The sequence below is a fragment of the Sceloporus occidentalis genome, unplaced genomic scaffold (genome assembly GCF_023333645.1).
Source record: "Sceloporus occidentalis isolate IW3139 unplaced genomic scaffold, rSceOcc1.0.p SCAF_8, whole genome shotgun sequence".
Taxonomy (NCBI): Eukaryota; Metazoa; Chordata; class Lepidosauria; order Squamata; family Phrynosomatidae; genus Sceloporus; species Sceloporus occidentalis.
In genome coordinates this window covers 42,196,569-42,208,328 of record NW_028316988.1, presented here as the reverse complement: position 1 = coordinate 42,208,328, position 11,760 = coordinate 42,196,569, and the positions used below count along the sequence as shown (strand labels likewise).

Sequence of the window (11,760 nt, the reverse complement as noted above, 5' to 3'; positions counted from 1 at the left end):
GTTAAATAATTAGGCATTGATCAGACAAAAGAAACACAAACCTAGAGCATGGAAACAGTTGTAATAGTCAATGAAATATTTGAAAATAGAAAATTAATGGACCCAACTTTGCACCAATGGTTATAAAAAATGAAATGAGTAATGTCAGACGTAGGATAAGGACCATGCAGTAAGCTGCCACTTTCAAGAGCTGCTAATAAAACAAGTTCTCATCAATAAAATATGCTGTAGTACAAATATATTGATGACGTGAACAAAGTATTTTTAAAAACCATACCAATATGTGTTATAGAAACAATCCAGCTGAGCTATTCAGTTGATCAAGAGCAAAGAGTACATGAAAACTTCTCAGGGTATGTTTATATCTATAGTTACACCTTTCCAATAATGTCCCCCTATATGAATTAAAAGGGCAAAATGGAATACTTGCTCTTAACAGGAAGCCAGTTGAGACCCTCTGAAAAAGATCAGAAGAAAAACTGAAATCTCTCATTATACTGACTTAACCCAAATTAAAAAAGAAGACACCCGCAATGTTTTAAGGTGGCATGTGGCATTTAATCATCTGTCATGTTTAATCCTGCCATGATATTTTGTTCAAAACTGACTTGAGGGGAAGCAAGTCACCACGTCCTCTTATGTGCCAGTACAATGTTGCTATCAGCATGCACAAACAATTTTAAAGACAGACACAAAGAAATGTGCCATCCTCCCATCACTCATTACCAAGCTGTCATTTGCCGCTTGACATGTTCGAACACCTTCATAAAATCAAGACAATCTTCAAGTAGATTAGTTTCAGTAGTTTGCAGCCTAGACACCTAGAAAGTAAATTGACCCAAGGGCAGGGGGAAGGGAGAGGACACCAACTTCAAAAAACTGGTTTCCCTCTCAGTGTGTATGGGTTTGTTTTAATGCAGTGGAAGAGCCACCCAAAGCACTCTGATACCCATATCCCAAGTCCTGCCCAGGGGCAGTTACTGCTGGTTGTTTACAGGAGAATGAGATGGAGGGATCTAGGTAGTAGATCTGCACAAAGACTGGGGAGAAAGGGACAAAGTGGTTGTTGTAGCTCTTAGTGTAGCTTTCCCCATACACACTTGAGGGGGAGGTGTTTAGAAAAGAAGAATCATTACACATACCTCATGTTTCTGGGATTACACGTACCTCATGTTTGCAATACTATAACAAGTACAAAAATTGCGCTCTTCAACCTGTACCATGTATTTGATGGGGGCAATATCCCATAGATTTTACCTACTGTAGCACCAACTGTCAGGACAGCAACAGTAGCCATCACTATGATCTCAAGTGGCTAGCCAGAACCGAGCACCTGGCATGTGTGTGATGATCACAAGGGATATTCTGTATTGGCTTTCATGGGAAATTAATGGGGTTGAAGCTCTCCCACCTGCTCTATTTACTCAGTTTTATGCCACAGAGCTCCAGTGCTGTGTCTGTATTGCCATCATGCTCCTTGAAAGAGCACATGAACAACCACACTGGGGTGGGTCTGATCAAAGTCTCTCCGTTTTGGCATTCTGTGTTTACACATTGCTTCTCTAGTTGCCTATAAAAAGCTTGCCAACAGTGTGAGCAAATGCACGCTTGTGTTTCTCAGCAGCTGGTATACCGATCCCAATAAAACTCCTCTTGGTCTGAATGTATATATTAATGACAGCTTTAAAACTATTTCCCATATTCCCCATTTAACTTTGTTACCTTTTTGCTATTTGATAAGGCTGGGCTCCATGGGCAGAGCTGGGTTTGCTGACTTGTTTAAAATAATAATAATAAAGTCCATCAGTCGAGTAAAGGGGGATTGGTTTACAACTTACAGTGCTGCAACTGTACTTGTTTGGATCAGAACACACAACTATACCAATGTCTATTCTGCATCAAATATACATCGCAGCAATGATGCACAGGCCAGAGATCAACATACCAAGAACAATACACAGCATTTAATCCTGGCAAATGGAAACAAAAAGAATTCCCATTGAAATCAGTAATGCCTAAAAGTCACAATATTGTGCGTTTCAATGCGTTTAAAAGTGGGAGAGCTCTGGTTTTTCCTCTCCCCACCTTGAGTAAAATGAGCATGTTAACCTTTCCTAACAGAGTTTAACCCCTTCTTGAGGACAGCAAATTTCAAGTCCCATAAGAAAGAGACAGCATAAGGAATGTAATCAAAACTTTGAAAACAATGAGGCATCTCTTGTCCCAGCTTCTCAGCATGGCTGTGCTAAAGAGAAAAGAACTGTTGCTCTTCAAGGGATTTGAAAACAACACTGCAACAGACGCATTTAAGTCTACAATTCAATGTCTCTTAAGGAATCTCATTTGGGCGTACTGCCTCCACGAAGCAGTTTTCTTTCCCCAAAACAAGTCTCTACTTGTGCGTTGTTACTGATCATGGCAAGAGAAATCTCTCAGGAAAAAGGTTTTATTTGGCCCCACTTTGAGACCAGCCAAAGAGTCCTCAGTCTTTAATGTTAAGAGTTGTAAAAGGAAAAAAGAGGTCTAGCAGGTTCCACTGTGACTAAACGGAAGGCCTGTTAAATATCCAGGCAAAGATGCTTGGTTTTATATTATACTGAAGACAAGACATACCAATTCCCAGTACCATTACTTACAAGATCATCATGTTTTCTTTCTACAGACCATTTTAAATGTCTGTGAAACTGGACTGTATACTTCAGCCTGTGTTCGTGTGACTGAATGTTTCTTCATAGTTTCCCTTCAGTGCATCAGGAAGTTGGTGCAGCCAGTCTCCCTCTTTTGCAGGACTGCTACTTTGGATGTGGAGAGAAACCTTGCTATAGCAGCTTGACCAATTCACCAAGTACCCAGCTGTATTCCTTGTCCAGGATTTGAAGCTGTAGTGGTGGATTACAGACAGCAACCGCTCCTTTAAAATGTAGGCATCTGCCACAAAAACTGTGCTTTAAGGCTCATAAAAATCACCATATTGTGCCAAAGAGGGTGTGTTCTTTGCAGAATCAGAATTAGTAATTAAGAACATGAGTGCAGATACTTGGAAGGCGGGGAGTCATATACTGCTTACAAACGCAGTGCATACTCACCCAAGTCTTCCAGCAAATCTTGATTTTGGCAACCATGATTCTTGCTCAAGAGCACTTCTTCCAGCAGCCCAGCCGACCACCTTGTTGTGGAGCTGTTCTTGGTAGGATGAGGCATAACTTGAAATCCGGGGTGTTCAGACAACTGCCCTTAAGACACTTGGAAATGTATTTGCACTAAATTTTCACTCCTGGGTAATGTGCAGAAAAAGAAGAAACCATGAATGGCCTTGTTAGTCGCTCCAAAGCTGTCTGGTTAAAAATCAGAAAGATGAAGGAATCCATGGAAATATCCTGAAGAACCATTTCAGAGAGTCAGGATTAATGCTGGACAACAATGCTTCCTTTCCTGAACATCTATGCTCTTCCTTTCTCTTGAAGTCCCTGCAAGTGTCCATCATTGGAGGAAGCAGATGAGAGAAGGAAGCTGAAATTCAAGGCAAAACGAATTAGTCTTTTCTCTTAGGATCAGATTAGAGATGGTGTTATCTATCTTTGCATTCAATTTTTCAAGTGCATCAACAGAAGCTTTTGGTGGGATACAGTAGCTTCTCTTTTCTTTTTATATTAGGTCGTTTCCCCCAAAGCTTGGATTCAAAGCAGTTCCTATTTGCATTGGGAAGGAAGTTTCTACACCATGTTTCTTTTAAAGCTATCCAGAGGAGTGGAACAAAGGAGGCATAGTAATAATCTGAACAAACCTACAAAACAAGTGCAGATGGAAGCAGGCATCTTTTTTCATCTCCTTTTTCAAATTTCAGGATGCTTACCTGGGAGCGAATTTTGTGCCATCAGCCTTCTGGAACTGCTACGTCTCCATTTCCACCGAAAGAGAGGAACCTTGGTTGTAATCTAGATCATCAAGCCAAACAAAAACAACAAATAAAACAGAACAGAGGAGAGGAGAGCTTCAAAAAACAGAATGATGCCAAATTGCCACCCGCCCAAAACATGCTTACTGTTTATGGTTTTAAAAACACAACAGTCATAGGCGGTCATTCTTGTCAAGGTTTATCTTTCTTATTTCCAGAATGAGAACTACTGGGAGTATTCCCTTCAAGCATGGCTTTTAATGGGCTGCCATTTTGGAGAGAGATATATTCCAGTTTCAAGGCATAGTTAGAAAACTCAATTTCTTTTTCATAGCCTAGAAGACAAATTCCTTTTTCAAACTACATCTTCTGGCATGGCTATGCCACTGGCCATGCTGGTTGGGGATTCTGGAAACAGCAGTATAACAAAGTAATTTATCCAAGCGTTGGCCTTTCTGCACCAGCACCTATACAGGTGTTTGGCTCTTAACAGGAGAGGGTTAAAGGCCAGGGAGAGAATGACAGGGTTTCTCCAGTGCCTCTTTCCAGGGCAGCATCGGAAGGTGGCATCTCCCCTGCGCTCCCACCTTACCATGGCTGTCGTCGTCCATCCCCTCCTCTTCCCACTGTTCTTCATTCGCCAGCAAGGGATTCTGCGCTTCGCTCAAACTTCTTGTTGGGAAAAAGTGCCCGTCTCCCTGACTGGAGAGACGAAGGCAGTGTGTTGCTGGGCAGAACAAGCACCCAACCCACCGTGGCTCATTTTTTAATTACAAACTTTTCAAACCCTGTCTTGGTTTATAAGGAGCTGGCAGGATTCTTCTGTGTTGGCATGGTGGTAGATGTGCCCTCGGGTTCAGGGGAGCTACTTGAAGAGAACTATTCAAAGTGTGCTCAAAGGCTCCAGACTTTGGACAGATCCTTTAAAATCTGGACAAGACCCACCTCACTGACAACAGGAGGCACCAGTTGCCTCTGGATCTATACCAGTGCAGCCCCTCTTGCCCCCTCAATGGCTGGGATGGGCCGCTTCCGCCCTTTGCCTTCTCCCACCATTGCCCTTTCTGCAAGATCGGCCCCGATTGCGGGATTTAGACCCCAGTTCTGTTCTCAGGTCCCAGTTACCTGGATACGATGGGAAAGAACCAGAGTCTTTTTTCCTGCCCAAACACCTGTTGGAGATTTTTCACCAAGCCAAGGTTGAATCCGTTTTTATCGGGACCGTTTGGAAACACTGGAGCCGAGAAAGCCTCTGCGGGTGAACACAAGGGAAGAGAAAGGATCATCATTCCCTAATGTTCAGGCTAAATAGCTTTCCCAGGCACCTGAAAGGAGATTCACAGGAAAATTAAAAGAAAAAGGAATGCCTATAAGCCCACCTAAATAATTGTACCTACAGACTAGAGGACAGGACATATAGAAGGCCAGCGGTGCCACATGGAGCAGGTTCGTAAGGCCAGAAAGCACTCAACCAACATACTCCAAACCACGTTAGAGCCTAGTGATCTTAGTGTGTGAATACCATTCTTACAGTGTGAGTACCTGCATAGGAGGGAAAGGTGTGCTCTTGCTCTATAAGCATCCGTGTTTATCATGGCAACCCCAGGATGTTTGCTGGCATCCATGAATCCCTTCCAAACCCTGAAACACCCCTGCTCCCTGCCTTAAGGGGGGGAAATTGCAGAATACACACAGGCTCTTACCCAATGTAGACCGGTTTTGACTGACAAGCCAGCAGTGGTAGCCAAAGAGGAACATGAGGCTTACGAAAAACATGATTGATACAAAAAGAAGGAAGAGGACATGGAACTTGGAGCGCCCGCCAGCCAGTTCCCCCTGGAAAGGAAGAAGCAAATGAAGACAACTGGAAGAAGAAACATCTAGAGAGCATCTAAAGCTTCACATTATTGTGGGTCTTTGTTGTGAAAGTGCCAGCAGGCCCAGAGAGAGACAGTCAGAGCAGATAATGCTGGGCTACAAGCTCTGGTTTAGGATGGGTTCATCTATGAACATAAAAGGCTGAGGCTAGGCCCTTTGAGGGCATTGGCAGAGTGTAAATCTCTACCAGGAATAACCACATTTCCTCTCTTTTCTCTGTACTCTTAATTTTCCTCTAGTCTTCAGAATTCTAGCATTGCAGTAATGTAAAAATTAAGTGGAAATAGAATTTAGACATCCAAAGAAAAGGGACATACAAAGCCATCCAGGGAATGTGAACAAAGCAAACAGAAGAGGGTATCTAGGTGTGAATGATCTTTTATGTCTCCCATTCTGGAATGCTAGAAATTTGGGGAATGAAGGACATTTTCGTTTAGACTGGTGGGAAAAAGGTCCTCAAACTTACTGTCCAGTACTTGATGAAATACTTGAAGACTGTAGCAGCGATGAACATGCAGTAGAACAAAGAATAGGCTAAAAACAGTAGGAAGAATTTGTAGTTAGAAAATCCAATGCAGTTGTTCACCCTAGAGAGCAAAGGACAAAGGAAAAGTGGGTTCAGTCGAATGGTGCTGAAAAAGAACTGAAAGTAACAAAAAGCATTCCCAATCTGAGCAACCCAATAACAGCCTCCAGTCAGTGCACCAGAAAACACATGCAAAAACCACACCCATCGAAGTGTCACCAGTTTCTGTTGTTTAAAGCCCTAAAGCAATGGCTCTCTGTCTTTGGTCTTCTAGGTGTTTTTGACTTCAGCTCCCAGAATCCCTGACCACTGGCCAAGGGGCCTGAGGCTTCTGGGAGCTGGTGCCTGAAAGACCTGGAAAACCAAAGTGTGAGAACTAATGCCCTAAAGGACAGTGCTTTTCAAATACGTTATGGCAGACCACAGCTTGGCAGCCAGTGTGTGCATTACCGATTACATAAAGGCCATCCATAGCAGTCCTTTTTAAGGAGGATAAAACTCACCAGGGGCAATGATGATCCATTTTTAATACACACCTGTAACAAGAGAAAAGGGATGCTTTTGTAAGTATGCTGTGCAATCATCCTGGATCAACCTCTGCCCCCTTCCCTCCAATTCCAGGAGCTCCTATTACACAACTATTGTGTGTACAACCGTCCCTGTGTCCATTATTTCAGGGAAACACTGCTGCTCCATGGGATTTCCAGCTGAATTTGGGGGAGTGGGTACTGAGGGGCATCCAGAGGCTAGAAATATGGCCTTGGAGGACCACAAGTGCCCCTGCAAATGCTGCGTGGATGCCAATCTCTCCTGTAAACTTACATTGCACAAACTGAACAGTGATGGCATCGGTCCGGTTTGATGAGCTGGCATCTGTCGCAGAACCGAATGGCTGGAAAGGAACATGTGAAAACAGACAGGAGCCTCCATTAGCAATGACCGCTGTGCCAGTGAGAAAAGTGGATTCTCTAAACACACAGAGGTAAGTCCCTGTTTTTTCAACATCACCCTTCTGGAGGCCTGCTTTACAAGGTTGTTGCAAGGAATACCAAGAGAAAGCGCAGTGACTGTTTTGCAAATCTGACACTCTATATAAACGTTCCTGTTATTATAGGATCATCTCCATCAGTATAATCAAGAATAAGCATTATATTGTTACTGTTACTTTTTTTTACTATTACTCCACTCAGGACTTCCTAGATGCAAAACACATGCTCTGCCTCTGACCTACAATACTCCTGAGTTTTGAGTCTGAAACAGAGCCCATTTTGGGTCTGAAACACCATTTGGCTTCCAAAATAGAGAAAAAACTCAGTCAACATACAGTTGCAAGGTACCTGGCGCCTTCCTTACAAATCAAAAACATTTTTAAGGGAAATCAAGAAAGGCTGGAAAAGGAAGTTAGAAGGGAAATCCTTTTAAGCTCATGGGATTCTCTCTGCATTAAGGTATTTAAGGCTTTAGGCTGGGAGCAGCCGAGATATGCTTCCTATTAAAGTGGGTTGCCAGCATGTGTCGCTTCAGCAAAGTGATGAGACTGACCGCCGTTCCCTGTGCGCGTGTACACCGGCAATTTCCGTGCCATTTCAGCCAGTATCTGCCTCTGCCCCTCGGGTCTCTCTTCGTTCTCGTAGCGCTCCTTGTCGGCATAAGACATGTGGAACTGGAAGCAGAAGAGAAGCGGTTATGCTTGCCTGGCTTAGTCATAAGATAAGATAACTTGCTAGCTAGGAAGGCCATGGTTTCCCCTCTCTGCTTTTGGAAGAGACCCCCAAGGAGAGGTGAGCCCCAGCCCAAAGATTCCCCATGTGTCCAGCAAGGGGGACTGGACTTGATGCCAGCCAAGGAACAATCTGGATGGAATTTGTAAGGTTGCCCAATTTTACCACTGGGGATGCTGGACCTCACCAGCAAATGGGCTAGGATGCTTATCTACTGACCACCAATGATGCCTATCTTATAGCAGTAATGTGGTAAATGTCCATCCAAGAACTCTTGGAAAGGCCTGTAACTAGACTCAGTTCCAGAACGCATCATTATCCAAGGTGCTGACATTTATTTATCATACCTTTCTCCTTAAGGCACCCTAACCCATAAGGAAGCTTATGACAAATCTACCCTCCCAAATAGATTCAGCACCTTGGATCAGTCTCCCTTTAAAGTCTGGAATAAAGCCCTGAACATTAATTTACACCAAGGGTGGGCACTTAACTAGTAGTTTGGAAAGGAATAATATTGGCCTCCCTTGGGAATCTGGAGAGGTACCTTGCCATCCGCACCCTTCAGACATTGGAAACGTTACTGTTTTAGGATGATGGCAACCAGGAACCAAACCACCATAGTCACACAAACTGGGGATTCTCTCAAAAACTTCATGGGGTCCTTATCTTTAAATGGACCAAACCGATTTGCTTTTAATTAATGAATGTATTGAAACATCATTTCCCAGATTTTGCAATTGTGCTCTTGGTTGAAAAGCAGTTTGTTCCAGGATGCTTCCAGAATATTTTGAAGGCAAAAAGAATATGCCCTTAACCAATTCCTTGGCCATCCAAGATTGCTGGAGTATTACTCCCAGAATGCCTCACAATTAACTATGATAACTGGGGCTTCTGGGAGCTGAAATCCCACAACAACTTTTGGGAATTGGAAAGCTAGAGGATTCTTGGTTTTTACCTTTTTGTCTGGCTGCTGCGGAGGAGTAAATATAGACTTCCAATACGTCCAAATGAAGAGGATGAAGATCACATGGAATATGGTAAGGTAAGCCACTGAAGGAGGAAAAGGCATGAACTGAAACAACTGAAATAAAGAAGTTGGCAGCATGAGCTTTCGTAGACTAAAGTCAACTTCCTCAGATGCATTTGATCTGGATTAGTATAGTACTGCTTTCCTCCAATCTGTTTCTGGGGATGAATTAGTATAGTATTTTTATATATATCGTATAGGGTTTTTTTGCTGGGTTTTTCAGGCTATGAGGCCATGTTCTAGGAGAGACGTCAGGAATAAACTCTTCTAGAATATGGCCTCATAGCCCCAAAAACCCAGAAAAAACTATGGCTGCCACCCGTGAAAGCCTTCGACTTCACATTAGTATAGCATTGTTGTTCCACCCAGGTCCTTTCTGTATGTGATGGACTACAATTCACATCATCCTCCGTCAACAAGGCTATGGTTAGAGTGATATGGACCATAAAGGCTGCTGCCGATGGAAGAGGGAGGTAGTCAACATACTCCTTGCTTCCGTGAGTTGAAAAGCAATTGAGGATCGCTGCAATGGTCAAACCAGTTTTGCCATGGTCATCTTAATCCCCCCCAAAAGAAGAACAGAGCCCAAGGAACCAAGGCCATAAACATCCACTTACCTTTTTCTACGGAGTTGGTCAGAGTCACTGAAAGAGAGAAAACGAACATCTTGTTTTAACAAGGCACAAAAACCTCTGCTCTTTTCCATAGTGGGACTATTCTACAGATACACTCCACTGAATGCACTGGGTAAATTAACGAAATGGGGCATCTATTGGACCGATATTGACACCGCCAGGGATCGTTTAATCGGGGATGATGGTCATCATCATCATCATCCTTATCCTTCCATGTTTCTCCCAGTTTGAGACTCAAGCTGGCTTCCAATGGACTAAAATCATGGAGTCAAAAATTCACAAGATACAACAAAGGTAAGAAATGATTGAACTATCAGGAAAAAATGTTGTTGTTGTTGTCCTTGTTGTGTGACTTCAAGTCATTTCTCTTACGGTGACCCTAAGGGAAAGCCCCATCTTAGGGTTCCCTTGGCAAGGTTGGTTCAGAGGAGGTTTGCCATTGCCTTCCTCTGAGGCTGAGAGAGCGCCATTCACCCAAGTCTTATGGCAACCCTAAGGCAAGCCTAGCATGGGGCTTTCTTGGCAAGATTTGCTCAGAGCAGGTTTGCCATTGCTTTCCCTTAAGGCTGAGAGAATGTGACTTCCTGCCCAAGACTTACGGCAACCCTAAGGTGAACCTATCCTGGGGCTTTCTTGGCAGGGTTTGTCCGGAGGAGGTTTGCCATTGCCTTTTTCCTTGAGGAGGCCGAGAGAGTGAGACTTCTTGCCCAAGGCAACCCAGTGGGTCTCCATGGCTGGGCAGGGATTCGAACCCAGCTCCTGAGCTCAAACTGCTGCACTACGCCGGCTCTTTCTTTTTTAAACGTTTAGCATTTTCGCACCCCGATCTTCATCCCCATCATCCTCATCATCCCTGAAAGTGTGTCACTGTGTGGCAATGATGGAGCACTGGTTAAAGCAGCTGCGGTTTCCTTAATACTACCAGGGCCGCCTGGTCCAAGGCCCTTCTTCTGCCATGCAGGAACTCACCGTCGAAACAGGGTTTGTCTAGTGTTTATTTGTTTACATTTATTTATTTAGACATGGCATTTCTCCGCCCCATTATTATATATCCCAGATTGTATGTGTGTGTGTGTGTATATATATATCTATATATCTCAGATGCCAGTTTTGGGACCTGCTGGGTGCTATGGAATCCTGGGATGGGTAGTTTTCCTGAGACAAACTACAAATCCCAGCATCCCCCCAGTTTGGGACCCAGCCAGGGCAGTCAAAGAGGTGTCAAACTGGGTTAATTCTCCAGTGTGGACACAAAGGCCAGCTAAAGGTCACAGAAGGACTGCAAAGCCCATCATCCCCAGCCTGCCAGAGGATGGGAGCTGCAGTGCCAGGGCAAGCCAAGGGGCCTTCCTCCTCACCCACCCAGGCAGAGCTCGAAGACGTAGGCGTAGTAGGACCAGAGGGCCACCAGGGCGATGACCAGCACCGGCAGCCAGCCCAAGGTCCGCCGGCAGCAGCGCAGGCCTCGCTGGCAGGGCAGCGCCATGGCCTCCCTTCCCTTCCCCAGAGGCAGCCAGCCAGGCAGCCAGGCCGATCGGCGCTCCGCTGGACACGCCTGGCGCGGCCGATCGGGCGCTCGGGGATCGGCTAGTACGCCTCCCTGCTGCAGGGCAAAGAGGAAAGGCAGCCACGCGCAGCTCCCTTCTGCGCCGCGCACTTCGGGCTCCCCTTCGACGGCCCAAGGGAACCTGGGCTTCCTTCTTGGGCGTCCTCCTTTTCCAGGACGCCTCCTACAGTTTGCATTTCAGCCTTCTGAAGTGCAGCTACATCTACAGCCAGCCCCATGCATATATAGATATAGATATAGATATGAGACACATATGTGTATATATGTATACTGTATATCTATATATGTCTGATAACCAGCTTTCCCCATCATCAAATATGTTGGACTCAGGGTGTCCTCCTTTTCCAGGACGCCTTCTACATTTCAGCCTTCTGAAGGACAGTTAAATCTGGAGCCAGCCCCAGCCATATATATCTACATCTATCTATCTATCTATCTATCTGATAACCAGCTTTCCCCATCTTCAAATGTCTTGGACCCAGGCTGTCCTCCTTTCCCAGGATGCCTTCTT

General features: G+C 44.6%; 1 protein-coding gene across 2 annotated transcripts; it reads right to left on the bottom strand.

Moving 5' to 3' along the window:
• Positions 1-204: 204 nt before the first annotated feature.
• On the bottom strand, positions 205-11,178 carry LOC149308758 (palmitoyltransferase ZDHHC15-like). Of its 2 annotated transcripts, none has more exons than XM_089536414.1 (12): positions 11,045-11,178; positions 9,665-9,691; positions 8,976-9,070; positions 7,842-7,962; positions 7,122-7,191; positions 6,803-6,835; positions 6,240-6,360; positions 5,599-5,731; positions 5,021-5,147; positions 4,488-4,597; positions 3,854-3,935; positions 205-3,510 (listed from the first exon to the last, which is right to left on the bottom strand). In XM_089536414.1, the coding sequence occupies exons 1-11, from the start codon at positions 11,166-11,168 to the stop codon at positions 3,892-3,894; spliced, it is 1,005 nt and encodes a 334-aa protein (XP_089392540.1). In that variant the 5' UTR covers positions 11,169-11,178; the 3' UTR covers positions 205-3,510; positions 3,854-3,891. The 2 variants fall into 2 exon arrangements, with proteins under 2 accessions (XP_089392540.1, XP_089392541.1); XM_089536415.1 differs by having other exon boundaries at positions 205-3,274.
• Between the last annotated feature and the right edge of the window lie 582 nt (positions 11,179-11,760).

Excerpts from the sequence above, each read along its gene's own strand:
- LOC149308758 (XM_089536414.1), bottom strand. The coding sequence starts at position 11,168 with ATGGCGCTGCCCTGCCAGCGAGGCCTGCGCTGCTGCCGGCGGACCTTG. Across the intron at positions 7,192-7,841 it reads CACGCGCACAGGGAACGGCG|CCATTCGGTTCTGCGACAGA; the intron begins GTCAGTCTCATC and ends GTTCCTTTCCAG. Across the intron at positions 6,836-7,121 it reads CACTGTTCAGTTTGTGCAAT|GTGTGTATTAAAAATGGATC; the intron begins GTAAGTTTACAG and ends CTCTTGTTACAG.